This window comes from Pelophylax lessonae, assembly GCF_965119305.1.
Source record: "Pelophylax lessonae genome assembly, chromosome: 1".
Classification (NCBI taxonomy): Eukaryota; Metazoa; Chordata; class Amphibia; order Anura; family Ranidae; genus Pelophylax; species Pelophylax lessonae.
Window position 1 is genome coordinate 259,284,001 of NC_138768.1, and position 27,592 is coordinate 259,311,592.

The 27,592-nt window shown below is 46.0% G+C and overlaps 1 protein-coding gene across 1 annotated transcript in view; it reads left to right on the forward strand.

The window, feature by feature from the left end:
• Positions 1 to 1,612: 1,612 nt before the first annotated feature.
• Positions 1,613 to 27,592, forward strand: part of TRMT2A (tRNA methyltransferase 2 homolog A) — a gene marked incomplete at its 5' end in the record, with an annotated part of 103,206 nt that continues 77,226 nt past the window's right edge. Inside the window, 6 exon segments of the mRNA XM_082243886.1 lie at positions 1,613 to 1,645; positions 3,181 to 3,526; positions 5,080 to 5,261; positions 5,879 to 6,074; positions 16,324 to 16,388; positions 16,392 to 16,495. Of these exon segments, the coding sequence (XP_082100012.1) occupies positions 1,613 to 1,645; positions 3,181 to 3,526; positions 5,080 to 5,261; positions 5,879 to 6,074; positions 16,324 to 16,388; positions 16,392 to 16,495 (926 nt within the window).

Genomic DNA, 27,592 nt, shown 5'->3' on the forward strand with positions numbered 1-27,592 from the left:
TTTCAGTGCTCTCGCATTTTGAATGACAATTACTCAGTCATGCTACACTGCAAATGAAATATTTATCATTTTGTTCACACAAATATAGCTTTATTTTGCTGGTATTTAATCACCACTGGGTTTTTTATTTTTTGTGATAGCGAAAAAAAGAGCAAAAATTTTGAAAAACAAAACCAATATTTTCTACTTTGTTTCCAAAAAAATCCAGTAAAATCAAATTTCATCATAAATTTAGGCCAGAATGTATTCTGCCACATGTCCTTGGTAAAAATAAAAATCCTAGTAAGTGTATGATGATAGGTTTGTGTGAAAGTTTTATAGTATTTTTTTTTTTTTTTTATAGAGCTTACAAGCTAGGCTACGTATCATTGAAATTGATCAATCATGATGTACTGACTACCTATCTCAATTCTTGAGGCCTCCCCCCCTTAAAAGACCCATTTCTTGTAAAGAGTACAATCCAAGGTATTTAGTAAGAGGCATAGTGAGTTTATTGAAGTTGCATTTTGTTTGCTCACAATGGCTTAAGTAATGAAGATTTTTTTTTTCCCACAAAATTGTCATATTGGCAAGTTATTTCTTACACATGGCATAGATAAACTTAATGTGAAATAGATACGGTAAAATTAAAACCCGCGCTGCTGGTGCTAAAATAACTCAGTATTTGTGCAAAAATAAATTAATACAGCTGCTGTGCATCTAAGTAAATCTTAGAAACAATGGTGAAGTAAAATTAAAACAGCGCTAGTATTTCATATCGATATATATAACAATATTACTGGTGAATATACAAATGTAACACACATATATTTCCAAATAAATATAAAAATATATAAAATTCTTATATGTGTCCAATAAAGTGCAAGGTGATAAATATAAATAGAAACCAGCAATATGGTGCAAAAATTATATCAAACAGTCCTTAAATATTGTGTCCAAATAAAGTGCTCAGGTGCAGAAACCGATCGATCAAAGCTGTGCTCATGTGGGTGACCAGACCCTCTAGGTTCCCTACTCACCACAGATAAGAGTCTCACACTTGATTGAATCATAGATGGTTTTGGCAAACCAGCTTATGATGAGAATAATTCCAGGATAAGAGATGGCCTGTATGGGATCGCTTCCAATACGTCTCAGTTGTTTCCCAAATGAAAGAAAAAAGGGGGGGACCAATAGTGTAGTATGTTTTTCAATAATTTATTCCCCCAATGCATAAAAACATACTTAGTGTTAAAAGTAAAGGATCGCTTTGAATACAGATCAAACAGGCATAAGGAACGCCGCTATTGGCGTGCGTTCCACTGAGATCCAGGAAGCAAAACCGGAAGTGACAATGCGTTCCAAAAATATATTTGGATGAGAAATAAAATACTGAACGGAACGAGATCATGCATAACCACCCTATCACATATAGAATAGAAGATAGCGATAAGATATTCCCTGTATGATAAAGTTATTCATGTTTAGTATCTATTAAAGCCAAATGACATGCTGAGTTATAAACTAGCAGTTTAAAGAATGTAACCGTTGCATATTTCGAGATATGAATTATGTTATAAATCTGTCTATACGGGAGGTTCCTTGGTATTATCTAAAAACCTTAGGGCCGCCCATGGACACTGTGTTTGTTGGTCAGGGACCTCTGGTAACACCCCCTGTGGTCTCAGAGAAAAAGAGAGACAGATGGGGGTTAGACAGTTCTCATGGTAACATCTACGAAGAAACATCTATCATGTTTGAGGACCGATCACCCTGGCTCAGCTTCTGAAATCTGATAAATACTCAGGACATTGAATGCAAGTATTTTCATTTCTCAATTCTATCTTCATTTTCAAAATTGCTGAAATATGTCGCTATTTCTTTGAAACACTATTTTCTGTAACTATTTTATTTGCACCAATTTTAACCTTTTTATTAAACCTTATTTTGAAAAGTGTTAATCTTGTCCCTAAGCTCTTAATGCAAACTAGCAACGAACCTGCCTCTTGAAGAGTGCTACTGTATAGAATAAATCCTCTGAACATTCCTGTCTGTGGTGACAGCGCGTGTTGCCAATGATTATTGTAAAGTCATAATTGGTATTGCTAAAATTACGAGCGTCCGCTGGGCTCATAATAACGTGGTGGCGGCAGTGAAAGGGTAAATTGCTTAATTAGCCCGGTGACAATCGCTCTCAGCCTGCTGGCATCTAGATTGTGGTCCCGCAAGCTGGAAAATCTAAGTGCCGGGTGCAGCTGAGAGTGGCATTGTTACGCAAGTGACGGCAGGGTGTGAGATTGGTTGGTCCTTGGTCACGAGTTAGTGAGAAGGGCAGGGATCTGATACCCGCCACCGTCAGTGATATTTTTCCCTAAAACGTCTTTCAGGACAGCACCTTTAGAGAGATGGCTCCTCCCTCTCCTCAACAGGAAACACCCATCCACCAGATTTTAAAAGGAGGCATCTCCCACCATTCACCAGTTTTTGTGTTTCCTCCGGCCGAGGAACACCTCTGTGGGGAGTCTGGGCTCTTAAGGTGCTACCTGAGAGACCGGGCTTCCTACGTCCACCTTACCCTATATTGGATTGGAGACTTTTCATCCTCCCATTCACGCGACCGACTGCAGTGCATGGGCTCCTTCTTCCCCCTTCAGTGCTCTAGGCTGAGTCAGGACCCTGCAGAGCGCAACCCCTGGACGGCATTTCGGGCTGGCGGTACAGTACTTTTTTAACTCACCGCTACTTTTCAAATTTGCCGCCGCTTTCCCGGATCGAGTGACGCTCGTCTGCCCGGAAGTGAGGTTTCCGGGAGGGGCGGCGTTCGGCAGGGGGCGTGTGGCGTAATTTCCGCCTAAGCAGGGGAAGAGGGGAGGAGCAAGCTGGTGCCTATTCCGGTGCGCTTTTGGTCTCCAGAACCAGTACCGAAAGCCACGGTGATACCGCTGCCAAGCAAATGGATACAGCTTCAACAGCGAGTGGGACAGGCACAGGCACCAGTAAGGCCCAGGTAAGGGGTAACTTTGTTATTGCCTATCTTACTGTGGGGTCTCTCTCCATCCTTTTTTCTATCCCCCCGGTGGCTGGGGGCCTGTCAGGGCACATGGGGCTTTCCTTAATGTCTTCCTGTGCGCCTAGGTGGCCCTGAGAATCAGGCTGACTCATTAGAAAGAATGTGTATGTTTTTTCTTTCATGTCTTCCAGGCTAGAAGCTCTGAAGCAATTGTCAAGAGGAAATGCCCCTCATGCAAGGCAAAGTTGTCTGAACTCTGGAAAAAGACACTTTGCCAGGGATGTATTGATGCCTTAGTAAAAGAAGAAGCATCTGCAGTATGTGGCGATTTGGTCGCATCTGTAAGAAAGGAACTGGATGCTACCATTCAATCCTTTCGGTCATCCCTGCAGGATCCTACCCTGAGTCAGCCATCAGCCTCACATTCTTCTCAGGGATCACAATTGGTTCCTTCGGTAGAAACAGAAGGTCCTCCCACCCAAGGACACAATTCCCCCTCGCATTCCAAAGAAGATTCAGAGGAGGAAGGGGCACAAAGTAGGCCCTCTAAATATAAACTGTCATTGGAACAGGTGGATGGTCTCTTAAAGGCAGTTTATATCACCCTGGGTCTAGAGGAAGATGAGAAGGAACTATCCCTGCATAATAAAATGTATGCGGGCCTGGACGAGCCTAAGGGTCGTACCTTTCCAGTGCATAAGACCATCTCAGATGCTATCAAAAATGAGTGGGCTGATCCAGAGAGAAAAACCTTCTTCCCTAAAGCCTTTAAAAGGCGGTTTCCCTTTGATGAGGACCCAGGAGCCCCCTGGAATAAGGTGCCGAAGATTGATGCAGCCTTCTCCCAGGTTTCTAGGTCAACTGACCTAGAATTTGAAGACATGGGAGTCCTGAGGGATCCCATGGATAAGAAGATGGACCAGCAACTTAAGAGATCCTGGCAATCCATCATGGGGAATCTTAAGCCTGCCATGGCAGTTACTTGTGTTTCCAGGAATCTGGAGTACTGGCTTGGCCAGCTAAAGGCACACATTACAGCAGATTCCCCTAAGCAAGAAATTTTGGATTCTTTTTCCACTCTCTCCTCGGCTATAGCATTTATTGCAGATGCTTCAGCAGAGTCAGTGAAGATGACGGCAAGGTCTGCAGCATTAACCAATTCGGCCAGAAGAGCTCTTTGGTTAAAAACATGGCCTGGAGATTCAGCTTCCAAGAACAAGCTGTGTGGAATCCCGTTCCAAGGGGATCTCCTATTCGGTCCTGAGTTGGACTCTGTTCTAGATAGTACAGCGGACAAAAAGAGGTCTTTTCCCATTAAGAAAAAGCAGCCAGACCTCAGCCCAGGAAAGGAGGAGAAATTGGTCAACACAAAGGCCTAAAGGAAAAGGAAGTGTTCTCTTCCATCCTCCTGCGTCAATCAGCAAAACGCAATGACATGACATTGCCGGTGGGAGGAAGATTGAGGGAATTCCTCCCCTATTGGGCAGCCATGACAGAGAGCCAATATATTCTAGATATGCTGTCCCAAGGCTACAAGATAGAGTTTTCAGAGACACTGCCCGAAAGGTTCTTTGTCACAAACCTCCCAAGAGATGCAGCAAAAGCCCTGGCTATGATGGACCTACTAAAGGACCTAAGACGACAGGGAGTTGTCTGTCCAGTACCAGTGGAGGAACAACATCAAGGATTTTATTCCCACATATTTTTGATAAAGAATCCATCCGGGGATTTCCGTCTTATCCTAAATCTGAAACCACTGAACAGGTCAGTTCTGTACAAGAAGTTTTGGATGGACTCGATTCTTACAGTCAGAACTCTGTTAATCAAAGGATGATTTATGGCATCAATAGACTTAAGGGATGCTTACCTGCATATCCCTATAGCCCCTCAGTCGCAGAGATTCCTAAGGTTGGCGGTAAATCTAGGGAAGGAAATGCTTCACATTCAATTCAAAGCACTCCCTTTCGGCCTAACATCTGCCCCTCGTATTTTTACGAAAGTGATGGCAGAGTGTCTAGCGCCCCTCCGCCTTTAGGGAATCTCTGTGGTGCCATATTTGGACGACCTACTTTTCTTTGCCCCTTCCAAAGAAAAGCTTCAAGAGGATCTGCACAAAGCAAGAGGTCATCTAGAGTCTCTGGGCTGGATAGTGAATGTCCAGAAGTCGAACCTCACACCGGCTCAGCGGGTTCAGTTCCTAGGATTTCAGATATGCTCAGTGGAACAAAGAATCTTCTTGCCAGAAGACAAACAGGTCAAGATCCAGAATATGGTAGCAAGACTACAAACAAATCAGTGGTGGTCAATCAGAGAGATCATGTCAGTTCTGGGGAACTTGACTGCATCAATACCAGCCATCCAATGGGCAAGGCTTCATTTTCGACCACTGCAATATTTCCTCCTCAGAATCTGGGATCACAATCCAGAGACTTTGGATTTAAAGGTAAAAATCCCCACCAAGGTCAAGAGATCCCTCTGGTGGTGGAGGAACCAAATAATCTTGTCGCAGGGACTGGCCTGGGCCTTCCCGACAGACCAAAGATTAACAAAGGATGCCAGCAGAGGGGGGTGGGGAGCCCACTGGAACCAAAACCTGGCACAGGGGATTTGGTCTCAGACAGAGACAACAAAATCCTCAAATTGGAAGGAGTTGAAAGCAGTCGGCCTGTCTCTAGCTGCCTTTTCTCAAAACCTTCAGGGGACTCATGTACAAGTCCTTTTAGACAACGCCACTACAGTGGCATATCTAAACAAGCAAGGGGGCACAAGAAGCCATACCCTACAGCTTTTGGCAACAGAAATTCTGCAGTGGGCAGAAAGTCGGTTGCTTTCCTTGTCAGCAATCCACCTAAAAGGTACACTAAACAATGTGGCAAATTACTTAAGCAGGCAGAAGATCCGAGAAGCGGAGTGGATCTTAAATCCAGAAGTCTTTATGTTGATAATCAAGACTTGGGTAAGACCAGAAGTGGATCTGTTGGCAACAAAGGAAAATGCAAAGCTACCACTTTACTTCTCACTCCACAGAAACAACAACTCTCTGGGAGTGGATTCTCTAGCACATCCCTGGAAGTTCAGTTTGAGGGTATGCCTTCCCTCCCTTCCAACTTATTCCGCTGGTGTTGAGAAAGATCCAAACGGAAAGAGCCTCAGTGATCCTGATCACTCCATATTGGCCCAAAAGGGTCTGGTTTTCAACTGTCCTTCAACTGACAGCCAAACCTGCCTTTCAGCTCCCTCTTTGTCAGGACTTACTGCTTCAAGGTCCAGTCTATCATCCAGAAGTGGAAAAGCTAAAGCTCACCGCCTGGTATCTGAGGAGCAACTGCTAAAAAGGAAAGGACTTTCAGACGCAGTAATTGCTACTCTATTTTCCAGTAGGAAAAAAAGTCACTAGGGAGATATATATGCAAAGGTTTGGAAAACTTATAATATCTGGTGTGAATCAAAAGATCAAAATCGTTTCAATTTTGGAGTTTCTTCAGGAGGGGGCAGTAAAGGGTTTGGCAGTAAGTAACAAGTAGCAGCTTTGGGAGTATTACTAGAAAAGCCCATTTCCTCAGAATCTCTGATCATCAGATTCTTCAGGGCCCTTACCTGCTACAGACCAGCACCTATCAAGAATTTCCCCAAACGGGACTTGTCAGTAGTTCTTCAGGCCTTTACGCAGGAACCTTTTGAACCACTAGAAACAATTACACTAAGAAACCTTTCCCTCAAGACTGCTTTCTTGGTGGCAAGAAGAATTCGTGAACTGCATGCTTTATCGGTTATTGAACCCTTTTTGTCCATATATCTGGACAGGATAACTCTCAAGACGAATCCAGGGTTTCTCCCAAAAGTAGCTTCAACGAGAAACCGATCACAAGAAATTGTATTACCGACCTTCTGTCCTAATCCATCAGGAGATAAGGAAAGAAGTTTTCATTATCTAGATGTAAGAAGAGTTCTTATACACTACTTGGAGGTTACTAAAGAGTTTAGATCCTCAAATTCTCTTTTTGTTCTTTTTTCTGGCAACAAAAAAGGTTGCCAGGCATCAAAGGGATCAATTGCCAGATGGCTTAGATCTGCTATTTTAGAGGCTTGCTCCCAAATGAAATTGTCTCCCCCGCAGGGGATTAGAGCTCACTCTACTAGAGCGCTAGCCACTACATGGGCAGAGAAAGCTGGTGCCACTCCAGATCAGATCTGCAAAGCGGCTACGTGGTCAAGTTACTTTACGTTTGCACGACACTATAGGTTGGACCTTTTGGCAGCTGAGGATCAGGCTTTTGGCAGAAAGGTCCTTCAGGCTGTGGTCCCTCCCTAAACTAAGTAAGTCTCGATAATCCTCTCTAAGGTGCTGTCCTGAAAGACGTTTTAGGGAAAATTCAAGTTAAACTTACCGGTAACTTGTTTTCCAATAGTCTTTCAGGACAGCAGGAGTCCCGCCCTATTGTATAAAATTTTTTGCTGTGATTAACCATATCTGTTTGTGTTCCAGCATGGGCCGGAGGTACTCTTCTACAAACTGGTGAATGGTGGGAGAAGCCTCCTTTTTAAAATCTGGTGGATGGGTGTTTCCTGTTGAGGAGAGGGAGGAGCCATCTCTCTAAGGTGCTGTCCTGAAAGACTATTGGAAAACAAGTTACCGGTAAGTTTAACTTGAATTTTTTTTTCCACAAGTGTTTGGAAAATGTAGAAAGAAAATGAAACTTTTTCAGTGTTGTCAATTTTATAAGATATTTCTAACACATAGCATGTACATAGCAAAAATTACACCCCAAAATACATTCCTCTACTCCTCCTGAGTGTGGTGATACCCATGTGTGACACTTTTCCACAGCCTGGCCACATACAGATGCCCAACATCCAAGTAGCACCTAGGAGCATAAATTACACATTTAATTTCCTGAGTAACTATCACATTTTTGAAGGCCCTGTGACAAATGTTGATCACTGGGACAGATGTGACAGATGTTGATCATTGGGACAGATGTGTGACAGGGGTTTTTACAGTGTTGGGGACACTGTTGTGGACTCTAGCAGGGTGATCAGTGAGTAAAGAGCAGTAAAACAGCTCTATACTCACTGATCGCCGCCTCCCAGCACTGATCGGCTCTGTTTCTCACTAGGTGAGGAGAAGCAGAGCCGATAGCCATGACAATGGCTCTATTGACATCACATGACAGCTGTGATTGGACACAGCCATCATGTGATCAGGAGGGCCAATCACAGGACCCTCTTGCCGAATGGTGTTGCGCTATGTCCAGAGGGGACACAGGCACACTGAGGTTGCCCTCACCAGGCTGTATATGTGCATTGGGTGGGAGGAGGTTAACTCCACCTCCTCCATTCACAGAACTATGTGATAGCAGTAGGGTGAGTTTTATGATAGGAGTAGAGGACTGGAGGGAGCAGTCAGGTGTCAAAACTTTTTTTCAGTATCGGCTGTTTTTGTTAACTTTCATAACACCAGAGGACAACCACCCAATGCAATAGGCAGCTGTGAAGGAGCAACTGCAGAAAGATTTTCTTCTTCTTTTTTTTTTTTTTTTTTTGAAGCAACAACCTGTAATAAATAGGATACACACTATTACACACAAATACCCGCCTACAATAAAAATATAATGAAACCTCAGGTTTTTGTTAAAATAAAAATACTAAACATGTTATAGTTACCTCCTCAATGCAGTTGGTTTTGCACCGAGCAGCACAAATCCTCCCCTTCTTGGGTCCCTCTTCGGCTCTCCTAGCCCCTTCCTCCCTTTGAGTGCCCCCACAGCAAGCAGCTTGCTTTGGGGGCACCCGAGCTGAGTCACAGCTCTGTGTATCCATTCAGACAGGGAGCTTTGGTTCGGCTCTTCCCCACCCCCCATTGGCTAACTGACTTTGACAGCAACAGGAGCCAATGGCACCACTGCTGTCTTAGCCAATAAGGAGGGAAGATGGCTGAGACAGTCCTGGACATCGCTGGATCGAGAGGGATCTCACGTAAGCATTAGGGGGGGGGGGGGGGGGCTGCTGCACACAGGTTTTTTTATCCTAATGCATAGAATGTATTAAGATAAACCTTCTGACTTTACAAGCCCTTTAAAGTGATTGCAAAGTCTTCTGTTTTTTATTTTTAAAACTAATAAACATATTCTACTTACCTCCTCTGTGCAGTGGTTTTGCACAGGGCAGCCTGGATCCTCCTTCTCGGGTCCCTCTTCCCTGCTCCTGGAAACTCCCTCCTGACAAGTGCCCTCACAGCAAGCAGCTTGCTATGGGTGCACCCGAGCCAAGCTGCAGCTCCCTGTTTCCATTCAAACATGGAGCTTCTGTTCGGCCTCACCTCCTCTCTCTCCTAATGGCCAACTGAGTTTGATTGACAGCTACGGGAGCATTGACGCGGCTGCTGTGTCTCAGCCAATAAGGGGGGAGAGTCCCGGACAGCGGAGGGACTTGTGGACATCGCTGGACAGAGATGGAACTCAGGTAAGTATTAGGGGGGCTGCCGCACACAGAAGGCTTTTTATCTTAATGCATATAATGAATTGACATAAACCTTCTGCCTTTACAACTCCTTTAACACCAACTCCTCTTAAAATTGTGCATAGGCAGGCTAGATTGAAATCCACCTGTACTTTCAGAGCTATACTTCCTAAAATAAGCCCATACCAAGTACCTTGTGATTTATCACTTTGGCCTCATGCACACTGGACTTTTTTACAGCTGCTGTTTTTTTTTTTTTTTTTTTTTTCTGCAGCCAGTAAACTAAATGAATGTTTGGATGTACCTGCGCTAAGGAATTACCAAATTTATAGTTATCAAATCTGTGCACTACCGTAAAATTTTCAGGCTGCTGATAAAAGAACAAAAGGGTTCCTTACTAAATGTGTATAAAATATATCGGCGCTGCTGTCTGTGCAAATAAATAAATTGTGCTTCTATAATCCGTGTAAATGGTGTGACTGTGTAATAACTAAACATATATTGCACACGATGGCTTATAACATGCCAATTGCAATAATTTCCCCAATAAATACCATATATGATGATGTGCTATTCAATATAAAATATAAAGTGCCCTCTATATAAAATATATATACACACACACTCAAAAATAAATATAAAGTGACAAGTGCAAAAATTACAAAAAGTGTCACAGCTTGATAATGATATCCAATCTTATGCAATGTACTGTTCAAATGACAAATCAGTCTCTCTGTAAGCTGAAAAATGTCCACATGAAAGTACTTAATGAAATCTTAAATTGATTGTCCATCTTCCAGTACATGCTAGTAGTGAATAAAGTGCTCAAAAAATATCAGGTGCTCCCCTCTTTACCACACTCACCAAATCGTGGAGAAATGTAGGCACAAAAGGTGAACCAACATGCAGCAATACACAGGATTCTTCCTTCTCCTTCTGGGCTCCTCTACATCTATTCCTTATGCTCCCACATAGGTAATGCCATAAAGGAAAAATGCTCCCTTGTGTAGTAATTGAATCCTTCATTAATAACATAAATATCGCACTAACAAATAAAACCGCGTGATACACTTCTTCCTGGTTAGTGGTGGACGCCACACTCAGCTTGCGTTCCAACCACCGGATGCGGAAATTACGTCAGACGTAAGACTAGCAGCTTGACACGTTTCGCCCCTCTTACTGGGCGTCTTCTGAATCCCCAACTCCCCAGCATGTTATCCTATGTGTCAATGCACACATAGGCTGTTAACAGTTTTTGGCAGCAGCGTTTTCTGGCTGGAAAAAACCCCAGAACTAGAGGGTTTTAAGAGGCGTTTTTCAGCTGTAAAAATGCTCTAACTTTGATAAAAGCTTAAAAACACTGCAAAACGGCAAGAAGCATTGAAAAAACACAGCTAATCTGCTTTTAGCTACAAATTTGAGGCTTAAGCTTTTGTGGAAGTATAGTTTTGCTGAAAAAAGCTAAAAAACTCCTACAGCTTTCTACTGGTGTTTTTGATAACATCCAGTGTGCATAAGGCCTTTAGGTTACTTTGCTTTAGCAAGACTGTTCTACTTGTATTTTTATACAAGAAAGCTTTGTATGAGAAATGTATCCTGCTTGAGCCTCGATTCACACTAATGAGTTTTTTCATGCATTTTGCAGAAATACCTTTCTTTTTTTTAACATGGGTTCCTATGGAACATATTCACATCAATTCATTTTTGTGCCCCTGCGTTTTTGGAAAGGGTCGGGGACTTTTTTCATGCAAAATGCAGCGTTTTGCATGTAATAGACTTCAATGGACCTGCATCCAAAACGTATTGTGTTTTTACTGCGATTTTGCTGCAATTTGCGTTTTTGCAATTTTAAATCTGCTCAGCAACAAATTTTCCAAAAAAAAACAAACGCAAAACCGTGTTAAAAAGCACTACAGAAATGCTCAAAAGCAACATGCATAGGTGTGAATCAAGCCTAACACAGGATTAGAATCTGCTGTTTGCATAGGCGTTTTATAATGTCTATTTGTGGGGGAATGCTTTCTCAAACTTATGTGTTTAGATTGTACATTTTCAGTTTTTGTTTGCCTTACCTTGTAGTGGTGGATTTCAATGTTGTGGCTACAGTTTGCAGTGTCATGGCTGATTGATTCCCCATGTCCATCCATGGATCAAATTACCCTGTCCCTATTTCACCAGAAGGATTAGCAACTTATTGTTTCAGGTCATAGGCATGCCTTGCCATTTCTCAGTGGGGATCAGAAATGTTTTATGAAACAAACCCATTTGTCTCAGCATGGTGATTTCTGTTAATTGGTTTCACCGCCACCTAATCCAATCGAATCACCATTTCGTTTTCTCTATCATATTTTGATGGACACAGCTCCTGGCATGCATAACAATTGGGTTATACTGCCCCCTACAGAAGTAGTACACTAGGCAGAAGAAAATTCTGGGTACACCCATGGGCAGTCCCAGGTGGTATACTCCCTCTCTCTGCTATAACCACTCCTAGTTCCTTGCTGGGATCTTTGGTCCTGGCAACATTTTTTAGATAGTTTTTTTTTCTTCCTGGATTTTTCCTGTAAGATCTACAATCAACTGGGCGACGGGCTAGATAACGAACATCCAGTGGTCACCTCAGTCTGGCCAGCGAGTGCGCGCAGGGGCTGTTGGAGATTAAACACCCGCTGGCTCAATAATGAACAAGTCGCAGAAAATATGAAAGGGAAAATCACTCAATTCTGTAAGTTCAACGAAAGTGGGATAGCTCCACTGGTCACTCGGGATGCCTTTAACGCTAATATCCAGGGGGGGGGGGGGTGGTGGGGGGGAATACATGTCAGCTATTAAGTAGGGCTGAAACAACTAATCGACAACTAATCGACTATGAAAATAGTTGTCAACTATTTTCATAATCGGTTAGTTGGTCAGCCGATTAGTTGTCTTGCTTACAGAATGCATTATTTGTTTACATATCGGGGGAATACAGTGCAACGCACATATAGCTCCGTACACCATCCATACATGTATGTAGATGGCAGAGAACTTGTGAATGTGTGAGGAGCAATGCCTCATGGGAAATGTAGTCCTGGGCAAGAGAAGGAACCAAGTGATTCTAAAGGCAGAGGTTTTCTTTTTTAACCTTGCTATAAGGACATTATACAGTACTATACTTTGCTGCTCCCTATAGGGGCACTTTGAAGGCAGGAGGAGCCAGAAGCTTGCTTTTTTTGGTGGTATTTGATCACCTCTGCGGTATTTAGATTTTGCGCTATAAACAAAAAAAGTGAGAATTTTGAAAAAACGCCATATTTTTTACTTTCTTTTTTTTTTTTTGCACTATAAACAAAAGCAGAGCAACAATTTTAAAAAGAAAAAAAACAATATTTTTGACACTTTTGGGGGGACCAGTGACATTACTACAGTAATTAGTGCTAAAAATATGCACTGTTACTGTAATAATGACACTGGCAGGGAAGGGATTAACACTATGGGTGATCAAGGGGTTAAATGTTAGCCTAGGGAAGTGATTCTAACTGTGGGGGGGGGGGGGGCGTGGCTTCTGAAATTACCATAGAGACATGTGATCCTATATAGAAGGATCACATGAGCTCTGTGATCATTTCAGGGAGAAGGACGGTCGGCTGTGTTTACAACAGCCGACCCTCCTTGTTTCTCAGCGGGGAACAATCGCGGGTGTCAGGCGGCAATCGGAGCCGTCTGACACACGCATCGGCTTCCCCGCTGACGAGTGGGGGTGGGAGCACACTCGCCCCCTAGCCTCCTGAGAGTGAGCGACGTAGACCTACATCACTTTGCCCAGGAGCGGCTGCCTGCTGCAGTAAATCTGCGGTAGGCGGTCGTTAAGTGGTTAAGGGCTCTGTGCAGGGAAAGTCCGCATCTGAACCCAGAGCAGGTGGAGGCTGATAGACTAGAGGTGATATAAGGCATTACATTTAAAGTAAAACTACCACTATTGTGCATTATATTATTATATCCATGAAAAAAAAGTCTCAGCTTTTCGTACTACTTTAATATGAAAATGGTATTTTCCCCCCTTCATATAGCTTTATGTCTGACTCCCAGTTAAAATACCCTGCATATCCGACTTCTGGACATATTTATTATACACGTACACAGGATACAAGATATAATACTTTCACTGTTTCACAGTAGAAATTATAATTATAGAGCTATTTTTATTTTTTAACCCCATCATGACAGGTGATAAAAAAAGCCTGCTGCTGCTACTAAATGTCTTGTTTTTCAAAAAAAAAAAAAAATTATTGGAGTTTTCACTTCATTTTATAAATGTGTTACAAAGCAGCTTGATCTGAACTACAATACTTAGAAACAAATTTGCAACAACAGTGACAGAGAAGTGTATAGCAAAAACCCTCAATTATCCATGTAGGGACTGGGTGGAAAGGGGGGGAGGAAGAGAGAGAGAGAGAGAGAGAGAGAGAGAGAGGTTGTGGGAGGGTATTTTTTGGGGGGGGGTGTTGAGAAATTGACATTCGTAACAACTAAGACATTACATCCGGTGAGTATCTGCACTTCTTGACTAATGCAGGCCGCCTAGTCCAATCCAACAACCAACTTGTATGCTGGAGGGGAAATGCAAGTTTTGGAGTTAAGTCCGTATCAACGCCATTTTATAGGTAAAGATTTCATTCAATCATTAAAATGAAATGCAAATTTGGCAGGATATAGCTAATGGTGTTGGCCATGGATCAACCCTTGTTAGTGTTAAAGTCAACTGTGGGTTCTGCTGATGTTCCAATTGAAATTATGATATAATTGAGGTTTTAGTGAGAGCGCTTTTGTAGTAAATGAGTCCCATTTGAGCCACGTAGTAGCCGGAGGTGGTTAAAGCGGTAGTATCCCGCTTTTTGGCACTTTAACCTACAGGTAAGCCTATAATAAGGCTTACCTGCAGGTACAAATAATATCTCCTAAACCGGCACGGTTTAGGAGATATTTACAGTGCATGCAGCCGCTCGCGCGAGCGGCGCATGCGCTCTAAAGGTCCAGGGGGACCTTCAATTAACTTGCCGGGAGCTTGCCGGAAAAATCACTCCCGCGCGCATGCTCCGCCGGAGCCATCTCTTCTGGCCAATCACCGCGCCGGAGCCGTCGAACCCGGAAGAGACGGCGAGGGATCATGGCAGCGCCCGCAGCGATGTCCGGGGGTCCGTGTCGGGGCTTCGGTCTAAGGTAAGTAATACATAATGGGCTAGTATGCGATGCATACTAGCTCATTATGTCTTTGTCTTGCAGGTTTTTTTTTTTTTTTTTTTTTTTTTTTTTAGGGTTTACAACCGCTTTAAGGGTTAGATCTAGCTTCTTCCACATCAGTAACTGTAGATCATGTTTTACATCTTTGAAAGAAGGGGCAGAAGTTGCTGTCCAATTCTTGCGCTTTTTGTAAGGAAGAGAGATAAACATTCAGGTTTCCGAAGAGTAAAGAATGGATATCTTTGTGAGGTTTGAGGCCCATAACCCTGGCTACCAGAGTCTCCACCTGGCCCCAGAAGCGAGAAATAGGGCATGATCATAACTTGTAGAACAAAGATGGTCTGAATTCCTTACAGAGGGTGCAGAGTTGATGGTCGAGAGATTTAGACCATTCTAGATGTGAAATATGTGCTTGATGCATAATTTTGAACTGTTGTTCTCGCCAGAACTCGTTAGGCTCCATGTACACGGACGTTAGAAAAAACGTGCTGCAAAGCTAGTTCTGACGCCGGGAAAAAGCAGCTGTTAAACGTGCTTTCAGTAGCTTTTTCCATTTGCATTCTTGCACGTTTGGCCACGTTGCTTTTAGCAGCGTTTTTTCTGCCTCCATTCAAAATCAATGGTTCCCTGTGGGAGCCTATTTGAATGGAAGTCGCACTGCAAGTCGGATCAAGATGATCCGACTTGCGGCGCGACTTGCGCTGTGAGAATCTTGAGGGGGAACTCCACGCCAAAAATGGGGAAAAAAACTGCGTGGGGGTCCCCCCCCAGGTTCCAAACCAGGCCTTTCGGGTCTGGTATGGAATTTGAGGGTAGCCCCACGCTGAAAAAAACGGCGTGGGGTCCCTCCCAAAATCCATACCAGACCCTTATCCGAGCATGCAGCCAGGAAGGGGGAGGGGACGAGCGAGCGGCCCCACCCCCCGGACCATACCAGGCCACATGCCCTCAACATGGGGGGGTGTTGGTGCTTTGGGGCAGAGGGAGCTCTGCACCCCCCCACCCCAGAGCACCTTGCCCCCATGTTGATGAGGACAAGGGCCTCATCCCCACAACCTTGGCCGGTGGTTGTGGGGGTCTGCGGGCAGGGGGCTCATCGGAATCTGGAGACATTGTCGGAGGACCAGAGGAAGAAGAGAAGAGCCGAGGGCAAAAGAGCAGAAGACCAGAAGAGCGGAGAAGACCGGATGAAGATTTTAACAAACTTTCCAAAACGTCTCCTGTCATTTCCATACACTGCCTTTTATGGGGTGAATGGGTAGGGGTACAGTGTACCCCATACCCATTCACATAGGGGGGGGGTTCGGGATCTGGGGGGCCCCCTTGTTAAAGGGGGCTTCCAGATTCCGATGAGCCCCCTGCCCGCAGACCCCCCACAACCACCGGCCAGGGTTGTGGGGATAAGGCATTTGTCCTCATCAACATGGGGGCAAGGTGCTTTGGGGTGTGCAGAGCTCCTGTACAGACCAGCAACTAAAACCATGAATATACATAGTCGTACATCATTGAAAGGTGGGTAGGCAGATTTATAATGCCTTTAAAGGATAGGTTTTGTAACATGTTACATCCATATTCATATGTGCATCACGATTTGGAACAGTTACAATTTAATGTAAATCATATCTCTTTATGTGCACTTACCATTTCTTTGTCAGTTGTAGGGTTTCCTGCACTAAAAGTTGTGATAAATGCGAGAGAGGCTATTTTAGGAACAGCACAGTAGAGCAAGGTACCACATGCAAACTTCCATTTCTGCTACAGTCCAAAAAGTTTGTGGAGCTGTACTCCTTCTAAACCATGCACAGAGAAAACAAAGCGTAGACACGGGTAAATATTTGTTCAGGATGTATTATACTACATTTTGTATGGTGAGATTTTTCTTAATGTTTTTTTGCTAGTGTCTTTAGGTGGTGGATGATCTCTCTTTGCTGAGAAGAGGTTCTATCCTCTAATTCTATTTTCATACAAAGAAGTCCTTTCTCTACCTAGCTGTACTCTAGCCACTGCAGCTTTCACATGGGTGCGCTATTAGCAAAGGCAGCGTGGGTCTGGCCTCTGGCACTGGGCTCTGCATTTGGTGGGCACACTTGGTACTAGACATATGCCGGTTTTCGGTAATTCGATATATCGCGGTATTGCATAGCCACGGTATTGTTATTGTGGCATTTTTAAAATACCGAGTTTCTCTGTCAAGTCTGCCTGACTTGTGAATTGATACATTTCAGTGAGCTGGATGACTCATTCACTCACACAGCTAACCCCTTTCAGCATTAAGTCTCCTAACTATAAACAAAAATGATTACATTTGTATCTTTTCCTTCCCTCTGCCAGGGAGAAAGGAAGTTTAACCTCTTAAAGACTGGATCTTTTTCTGACACTTGTTGCTTGCAAGTTAAAATCAGTTTTTTTTTTTGCTAGAAAAGTACTTAGAACCCCCAAACATTTTATATATTTTTTTAGCAGAGACCCTACAGAAAAAAATGGCGATTGTTGTAATATTTTATGTCACACTGTATTTGCGCAGCAGTCTTTCAAACGCAATGATTAGACTTTAATGAATAAAAAAAAAAAAAAAAAACGTAACAGTAAAGTTATCCCAATTTTTTTTTTTTGTTACACAGAGAATCGTGAGAGAATCGTGATCTTTATTCCAAGCTAAAAAATCGTGATTCTCATTTTGGCCAGAATCGTGCAGCTCTAATAAATTATATATATATATATATATACACACACACACGCATAGCAGCCCACATTACATTATTATATAGCCATCAAGCAGTGTCTACAAAAAATGCAGAAAGCTTGCCAGAGCAGGAACTGCAGGTTAGTCGCAAAAGCAGGATGGATTTCAAGGCCACTGAATATTAAAAAAATGCTGCATGCACCTTTTTTCTGTGGAAAATGAGGGCATAGCAGCCCAAATCAGTGGGCTGCTATGCCTGTGCAAATGTGGGCCGCCAACCCGCATACATGTGAACCGCCAACCCGCATACATGTGAACCGCCAACCCGCATACATGTGAACCACCAGCCCGCATACATGTGAACCACCAGCCCGAATACATGTAAACCAGGCCTAAAGCAATAGTAAAGTCATTTATAAACAACACCTCCTTCAGGTTTAACCACTTCTTGACCACAAGGATTTGCCCTCTTAATGACCAGGCCATCGGATCGGAGCCGAGCGCCAGGACCAGTTATCACCAGTTAGGCCAGACACTGCTTGATGACCTATTTTAGGCTTGGTTCACAGAGTCTGTACTGACTGACTATATAATAATGTGTATAAGTGAACCAAAGCCCCTAAATTCAGCAATGAAATTGAAGTGAGGTGGAAATTTAATAATTTAAATTTAATAATAGAATACCGTGATAATACCGTATACCGTGGCAAAACCTTAATCAATTAATCGCAGCATGAAAATCTGATACCGTCACAAGCCTACTTGGTACAACAAAGTGCAGTTAGATGCAGGGTGCTCCACAGGTCGGGCAGTGGCAGTCCACAATGGTGTAACCCAGTCCCTGAAGACCCCTTCAGTGGAGGAAAAGGTGTATACCCTCAAGAATCTGAGAGTCCCCATCTGGTGGGTTTTTCCCTTGTTAGGAGCCAGTACCATGGATTGCTGAATCCGCATCTTTGCCTTTTTCCTCTGTGGCCGCCCTCTGAAACCTACCTCTCTCTCCCATCCCCTACCATTTCTGGGGCTAGTCTCTGGATTCTGAGTCAGGAGCAGTGCGTTGCAAGGCAGCGATGGGGAAAGGATAATAGCAAAGGTCAGGGGTACAGTAGCAATAGGGAATTTGCTGCTAGATGTCAGAGTGTTAAGCACCAGGTACTTTTAATCTCAACTACCTCTTGAGAAGTCTGAGCTATACATCGGTTAACATGGTTTCTATACAGTAGTTATTTGTAAAGGGGTAGCTTTCGATGACACTTCTTGACAAAGCGGGTAGTTGCATTGGAGAGACTTAGGGTTAGACCCGTTACTTCCCTTTCACGGAGGAGAAATAAATCGTTGGTCAGTTCGGTGAGCGTGGGTGGGGAAGTGTCCATCCAGTGCTTAAGTATCAAAGTCCGGGCTATCATAAGGCAGGATATCAGCCATGGCTTGTGGCTAAAGAAGAGTTTCCGAGATTGCTCAGACATGTTCAGGCTCGAGTGGGGTAGATTTCCAAACAAAAATAAATATCTTTTGGGAGCATCAGGTCTCTGTGTCTGGCCACATAACGTATAACTTTGTCCCAGAAGGAGGATATTGAGGGGCATAGCCAAAATTTGTGAAGTAAGGAGGGGTAGCGATCGTTGCATAACGTGCAGAAGTGGTGAGAGACATCTGAGGACCACCGTATATGAGGAATGTAGGCACTATGCAGGATTTTAAATGGTTGCTCTCTCCAAAATTCATTTGTGATATATTGGCGGGTGGTTAGGTATCCTGACAGGATGTGTTGCTGAGCGGTTTCCGAATGAAGCATCCTGTTCCAGGGTTTTGCTACCTGTTTGGAAAGCCCTTGGAAAATTTCTGTGTGGAGGGCTTTGTACAAGTGGGATATCTTGTGCTTGCCTTGTTGTAGCCAGGAGTCCAAGAGAGAAGATTGGAAACGGTGTTGAGAAGATTGGCAGATGGAGTCCACAAAACTGATACATTGCCGGAAGTATAGGTAGTGGCCAGTCGGGAGATTATATTTATCCGAGAACGCTGCAAATGAAGGAGGTTTGATCATTAAACAATTGTTCAAACTTAGTCACTCCCCGCTTTGACCATTCCCCATAAGCGGAGCACTGCTGGGCCTGTGGAAACATGGTATGATTGCAGAATGGCAAGTGTTTGGAAAGACGTTGGGGCATGCCCACACGCTTCCGCATCTCTCTCCATGCTAACACAGTATCCCTGAGCAACAGGTTATGGCGCAAGGTCAGAGGAAAGTCCCCGTTTCCACAGTGCAACAGTGCTGCCAAGTCATAAGGAGCGGCCATTTGTGTTTCGAGAGTGAAGTTAGTATACCTTGATTCACAGCTCAACCAATCCATACAACCCCTCAGGAGACAAATTATATTGTAAATGCTAGTATTTGGGAGGTCTAGACCCCCTTCACGTTTGGACAAATGCAGTTTGTGAAGTGATATTCTGGAGCGTTTCCCCTTCCAAATAAAAGAGGAGGCCGCTTTATGCAGTCTGTGTATATTGGTATGTTTGAGGAGGAGTGGGATTGTTTGGAGGGGTAGAGAAGTTTGGGGAAGGGGGCCATTTTGTATAAGTGACATCTGCCAATGAAGGACAGAGGCAGTCGCCCAATTTTTCAATTCTGCTATCATTTTATTGATGACTGGGGTGAAGTTCAGTTGGTACAGGGAAGATGGGAAACGCCCTATTTTTATCCCAAGGTATGTGATGTGTTGTCGAGTCCCCTTATACAATCGGAATGACTGCGAGATATGTCCTGCTATTACAACCTGTGCCTCGGGGGAATCATACATAGTCCTGATCAAGTGTAGGAAGGGACCAGAAAATCCTAAGTGTACTAGTACTTTATCTAACCATTGGATGTTGACATTGTCAAAAGCCTTTTCGGCGTCAAGGGTGATTATGGCGGCCTGATTGTTTGGATCCCCTTTCGACATTTCGAGCGCCACCAGGACCTTCCTAATATTGGATGTGGCTGATTGGCCTTTGGTAAAGCCCGATTGGGCCGGGTGTATGTGGGATGGCAATATGGATGTCAATCTGTCTGCCACTATTTTGGAGAGCAGCATGGAATCCACGTTCAGTAACAAAATGGGTCTATATGAACCTGGGTCTTTTGGGTCTTTTCCCTTCTTGTATATCAGTTTAACCACTTGCCGACCGCCGCACGACTATCTACGGCGGCAGTCAGCCCCTCACAGGCAAAGTGACGTAGGGCTACGTCACTAGCTTGTGAGGGTCTAGGGAGCGAGCGCGCGCGCCGCCGGAGGCGCGCTCCCACGTGGTCACGGACCCCCCCCCCCCCCCCCCCCGCGCGTGTGACCGGCGGACCCGATGTCCGCCGGCCACTCTGCGATCGGCGGGGGAGAGGGAGAAAGTCAGGCAGCTTGTGTAAACAAGCTGCCTGTCATTCTCCCCTCTGTATGAGAGATGATCATATGGATCTACTATGTAGATCCGTTGATCACTCTGCATACAGCTGAAGCCACAGCCAATCACAGTTAGAATCACGCCCCTAGGGACACACACAGCCCCTCCCTCTCAAATAAAGTTAACCCCTTCACTACCAGTGTATTTTTACAGTAACAGTGCATGTATATAGCACTGATTACTGTAGAAATGTCACTGGTAACCCCAAAAGTGTCAAAAATGTCAGTCAAGGGTCCGATCTGTCTGCCGCAATGTCGCAGTACCGCAAAAAAAAATCGCAGATCGCCGCCATTACGCGTTAAAAAAAAAAAAACAACAAAAATGACAAAAATCTTTACCTTAGTTAGTAAACGCAATAACTTTTGCGCAAACCAATCCAAATACGCTTTCTGCGATTTTTTTTTTTTTTTTTTTTTTTTTTTTACCAAACATAGGTAGCATAAAACAAATTGGCCGAAAATGTTAAAAAATTTTGATTTTTACATTTTTTTTTGGGGGGGGAATTTCATATAAAAAAAAAGGGAAAAATATTGCTATATTTGCAAAATTTACGCTCTTTTTTTGTTTATAGCGCGTGATCAAAAAATCGCACAGGTGATCAAATGCCACCAAAAGAAAGCTCTGTTTGTGGGAAAAAAAGGACGCCAAATTAGTTTAGGTACAGCGTCGCACGACCGCGCAATTGTCCGTTAAAATCACGCAGTGCCGAATCGCAAAATACACCCTGGTCAGGAAGGGGGTAAAATCTTCCGGGGCTTAAGTGGTTAATATGGGCTTGGTATCCCGTGGGCAGGTAGGGGTGTCCAGAAATAATGTGGTTAAATACTAGTTGTAGGGTAGGAGAGATGTCGTCTAATGCTAATTTGTAAAATTCTAAAGGTGTAACCATCTAGGCCAGGGGATTTCCCAAGTGACAAGCATTGGATTGATTGTTGTACTTCTAGAGTATTGGGAGCATTCAAGAGGGTCAGTTGGTCTTGGGAGATTTTAGGGAGATCAAACGAAGACAGCCATCGCGAAGCCGCTGCCTCGTCACATGACCCGTGGCCATATAAGGTGGTGTAGAAATTTTCAAATACCCTGTTAATTTCCAAAGGTGAGTCCACTAGCTGGCCATCAGTATATTTTAGTGAGGGCACGTGTAGGTACAAAGGGACCTCTGCATAGAGAGGCCATCAGTTTCCCAGGTTTATTTCCAAATGAGTGATATTTCCAGTCTAGGTGCGATTTGTAAAGGCGCTCCCTGGTCCCAGTCCACTCATCAAAGTCTGCCTTCGCTTTACGCCACAATTCTCTGTTAAGATGGGAATTGGTTTGATTCAGTTTGGCCTGGGCCCTCCTCAGAGGTGCTGGCAGCCAAGTAGGCTTTGGCTATATTCCTTTTATAAGTTGATGCATAAGATATGATGCGACCCTGAGGACCGCTTTCCAGCTTCCCACAGTAGAATGGGAGGGATGGAAGGGGTTGCATTATTTTTCATAATTTCATTCCATGTGTCTTTGACAAGCGAGGCGACCCCAGGTTCTTTGGCCAGGTAGGAAGGAAACCTCCAGTGTTTGAAGGAAGGGGCGTTGGCGTAGAGAGAAATATCAATTGAAGTGGGGCCATGGTCGCATATGGCTATATCGTGAATGTTGGGTGAGCTGGTGTAAGGGAGTAGTTTGTAATTGGAGAAGATATAGTCTATCCTTGTGAGTGTGTGGTGGGGGTGGGAGAAAAAAGAATTTCTCTTACGTCCTCCGACAGTCGCCGCCTCTTCATATTCGTCACATATGGGGTATTAGACTTTGCTCCGAAGGAGTAGCTAGGCAACAGAATATGTTAACAATAAAGCTTTTAACATATCCCACCCTCAAGGGGTGGTCCCCTCAGTCAATACCCTCCTACTTCCTGCAACCATATCTCAGTTTTAATGTCTAGCTTGTCAGGAGTGGCTGGCTCTCTCTGTGCTGGGACTTTCTGTCCCAGACTCTTTCTTCTTTTTAAAATTTTGTTTGAGTTTTCTCTCTACCTTTACTTAGCTGTTATTTTGTCAGCGTTAGTTAGTTCTTCGGATGAAGAGGATCATGCGGACTGGGTCTCGGGCTGATCCCCCTGGTCGCAGGTCGTGGGTCAGTGGCTTCCCAGTCTGCCATCGAGCGTTCAGCCAGGTAACGCTCCTGGCACAGTGAACGACCCATCCCTGTTCGGTGCAGGGATGATTGGTGAGGTGGCTACCTCACTGGACGCTGTGCGGTTTCTTAACCCCCCTTGTGTGCGTCTTGAATGCGACTCTCCCTGCCTCATGTGCAGCGGCTTGTTCGCCTGTGCGGGTCCCCCACGCCATGTGAGGTAAGTGTATTTATGTGGGGACCTGTCTGTCTGGGGGGGGTGTCAGTCTGGGACTGTGTAACCTGCCTCTATTCACACTGCTTGTCTCCCTATCTCTCGGCTGCATGCTGTGGGCTGCAAGGGGGGGGGGAGCTGTATGACACTGTGTGTGTCAGACTGGTCAGTGTGAGAAGCTGTGTGCTGTGGGGCATGTTTTTTTTGGCATGTTTGGGCATATACAGCGATCGCTGTGGCGATCTGACGTGTATTCTGATATTGGAATGTAATGTGTGTTTTAATGCACTGTGAAGCGGCGGTTTCGGCGCCAAACGACGCCATTTTGCCTACACTCGCTCCGGCCGCATGTTTTACATGCATGGCGGCCATTTTCTTGTAGCCTCCATAGGCTTACATAGAGCGCCCTGGCAGCATCACTTCCTCTTTCCAGGAACACCGATCGAGGCAGCAACAGCGGCGAGGGTCTCCTCAGGTTTTATCCTTCTGTTCTTGCTATCCATTGCCTGTGTTCAGTTTGCATATTCCCTGTGGGGGTCTCATTGTGCTTGAGTGTGGTGCGGTGGGCTGCGCTTGCCGCGCTTGCTTAAAAGGGGCAGTTAACCCTTTGTTGTCTGGCATTACAGGGGCAATGGATTCTCAGGAGGGCAAATTTCCTACAGTATTGGTGGAAAGCCAGGGGACCGCTGTTTCCCCCCCAGGGGGGGATTTAGCCACTATTGTGGCTGGCCTTGCTGCTCAGGTGCAAATGCTGGTGGCTGCTCAATCTACTAAAAGGCCCAGAGTTGCTCTTTCCTCTGATTCTGAGGGTGAAGGTGATGGGGCTGTTATGGCGGGGGCCTCCTTATCGGGGTCCCGCTCCTCTCTTGATCTAGTGGGGTCTGAGGTGGAGGCTGAAGTTGAGGGGGTTGATAATTCTCCCCCTGGCTCGCCTGAAGAGCTTGCAATCATGGATGAGTTGATTGCTTCCATTAAGCAAACGCTGCGTTTGCAGGACGAAGTGTGTCCCCCCGCTGCCTTGGCGGCTTATGGGACGCAGAGGAAACGCAGGACGCCGCAGGTTTTTCCCTGCAATGATGATTTTCAGCGCGCTGTTAAGGGTCAATGGCGCAATCTGCGCAAACCTTTTGCGGTACCAAGTAGATTCAAGCTGCGTTATCCTTTTTCGCCTTCCACTGATGAAAGGTGGTGTGTGCCTCCCCCAGTGGATCACGGAATTGCGGTTTTGAACAAAGCCACTGCGATTCCTGCAGAGGATTCCCCCTGTGTTCCGTGATGCCACGGATAGGAGACTGGAATCTCTTGCCCGTCATACTTATTCTGTTACGGGTTCTATGCTTAAGGCTCTGTTTGCTTCTCTCATGGCGGCCCAGGCGATCGCAAGTTGGATGCAGATGCTTAGGCGCGTCCTAGTGGCCGACTCGGCCTCGCCGGCGACCCTGGATATGGTGGATCAAATCCACCAGGGTGTCATGTATCTGTGTGATGCGGACCTGGACCTGGTTCCGTTGGCTGCACGTGTGCACAGCGTGGCGGTGTTGTCTCGCCGCCTGGTTTGGTTAAAATGTTGGTCGGTGGACCAATCTTCACGTAAGACCTTGGCCAATCTACCTTATGATGGGTCTCGCCTTTTTGGGGAGTCCCTGGATGTGTTGATTAAGGGGATCACCGGGGGTAAGAGCACTCTCTTGCCCCATTTCCCCAAGGCTAAGGGGGCTTCTGGGAAGAAGCATGCTAATTTTCGACCCCCTCAGGGGTCCTTTCGTGCCTTTCGGCTGCACTACAAGGGCAAACCGTTCAAAGGTCAAGGCTCTCAGAAGAAGCCCTGGTCTGGTAAACAGAAGTCCGGCCAATCCGGATCTGCAGCCCATAACAGTTCGGCCTGAAGGGGCGCCCTCACCCAGTTTTGGGGTGGGGGGACGCTTGCTCGGTTTTCTTCAGCCCTGGTTGGCCCGTGTGCGGGACAGATGGGTTCAGGAAATCGTTCGATCTGGTTACAAGATCGAGTTTCTCTCTCGGCCGGAGAGCAGATTTTTTCCCTCAAATCTTCAACTGTCTCCAGAGCGCTTGCGGGACCTGCACCTGGCGGTGCGGGACCTGAGGGCTCAGGGAGTGGTGGTTCCGGTGCCTCATCGGGACAGGTTTCGGGGGTTTTATTCCAATCTGTTCACCGTGCCCAGAAAGGAGGGCAAGGTTCGTCCAATTCTGGACTTGAAGGCTCTGAACCGCTCTGTGCGGGTTCGCAAGTTCCGCATGGAATCCCTGCGGTCGGTGGTGGCTGCCCTGGTTCCGGGGGAATTCATGGCCTCCATCGATTTGAAGGATGCGTATCTTCACATCCCCATTTTCGAGGGTCACCAGAGATACCTTCGATTTGCCATTGCGGAGGATCACTACCAGTTCGTGGCGTTGCCCTTTGGTCTCGCCTCGGCTCCGCGGGTCTTCACCAAGGTGCTTGCACCGGTTCTGGCATTATTGAGGGCACAGGGCGTTTCTGTCCTGGGGTATCTGGACGACATTCTGGTTCGGTCTGCGACCAGCCAGGGTCTGGAGAAGGACCTGTCTGTCACGATGCAAACTCTGCAGGAGTTTGGTTGGACGATAAGTTTTCCAAAGTCGACACTGAGTCCGTCGGTTCGCCTTCCCTATCTGGGAATGATTCTGGACTCGGTGCAGGCGAAGGTCTTCCTGCCGGAAGACAAACTCAGGACTCTCCAGGAGGAAGTCAGGTCCCTCAGGGACGTTCCGCACTCGTCTCTGCGGACGTGTATGAGATGTCTGGGATTGATGGTCTCGGCCTTCGAGGCGATTCCATTCGCCCAGTTTCACACGCGGGGTCTCCAAACGGAGATCCTGTCCAGGTGGGACGGGCGACCTCAATCTCTGGATCTTCAAATCTCGTTGAGTCATCGCACCAGAGAAAACCTTCTGTGGTGGCTCCAGTCCCCGTTGGTGTCCGGGGGCAAGTCGTTTCGTCCGATCTCGTGGACGGTAATCACCACGGATGCCAGCCTGTCGGGCTGGGGTGGAGTTCTGGGCGTTCTGTCCGCCCAGGGGACTTGGTCGGAGGGGGAGTCTTCCCTTCCGATCAACATTCTGGAACTGCGTGCGATAAGTCTCTGTCTTCATCGCTGGACGGACCGGCTGCAGGGCTGCCCGGTTCGGGTGCAGACGGACAATGCCACGGCGGTGGCCTACATCAACCACCAAGGGGGCACCAGGAGTGCCCGAGCGGCTCGAGAAGTGGCCGACATTCTGTCTTGGGCCGAGACTCATGTCCCGGCGATAACGGCGGTTCACATTCCGGGGGTGGAGAACTGGCAGGCGGCTCCAATCTGAGTCGCCAGACCCTGGATCAGGGGGAATGGTCTCTCCACCCGGCTGTCTTCCAGATGTTGTGCGCGAAGTGGGGTCTTCCAGATGTGGACCTGTTCGCGTCTCGTCTCAACAACAAGGTGAGAAGGTTCGTGGCAAGGACGCGCGACCCTCGGGCAGACGCGTCGGACGCGTTAGTGGCCCCGTGGCATCAGTACAGGCTGATGTACGCGTTTCCACCGATTCAGTTGCTGTCCAGGTTCCTTCGCAGGTTACACTCGGAACGCAGCACGGTGATTCTTGTGGCACCGGACTGGCCTCGCCGGTCCTGGTACGCAGACCTCGTGAATCTGGCGGTCGACGCCCCGTGGCGTCTGCCTCTTCGAGACTATCTACTGTCTCAAGGACCGATATACCATCCTGCTTTACAGTCGCTGGCTTTGACGGCCTGGCTGTTGAAACCGAGGTCCTGAAGGAGAGGGGTCTCTCTCCGGAGGTCGTTCATACTTTAATCAACGCGAGGAAGTCTTCCTCGGGGAAGGTTTATTACCGTACTTGGAAGGCCTATTTTGCCTGGTGTGAGTCCAGGGGGTTTTCACCCCGCACGTACTCGGTTTCCCGTGTGCTGTCTTTCCTTCAAACGGGTGTTGATCAGCGTTTGGCGCTGGCTACGATAAAGGGTCAGGTGTCTGCACTGGCCGTTCTGTTTCAACGTCCCGTGGCTTCCAACTCCTTGGTTGGCACCTTTGTTCAGGGTGTGCGGCATCTGGTCCCCCCTAGGCGGGATCCTCTGCCCCCTTGGGACTTGAATCTCGTTCTATCTGTGTTACAACGTGCTCCTTTTGAACAGATCAGGGAGATCTCGTTGTCTATGTTGTCCAAAAAGGTTGCCTTTTTGGTGGCGATCACTTCGGCTCGCAGAGTGTCGCAGCTGGCGGCTTTGTCCTGCAAGTCTCCGTACCTGGTTATTCATTTGGATAAGGTGGTCTTGCGACCTAATCCTTCGTTTCTTCCGAAACGAGTTTCGGAATTCCATCTTAATGAGGATATTGTCTTGCCTTCGTTGTGCGCGAAGCCTAAACATCCAAAGGAGGTGAGATTGCATTCTCTGGATGTTGTTCGGGCTATAAGGGTTTACCTTAAATCGACTGAGTCTTTTCGAAAG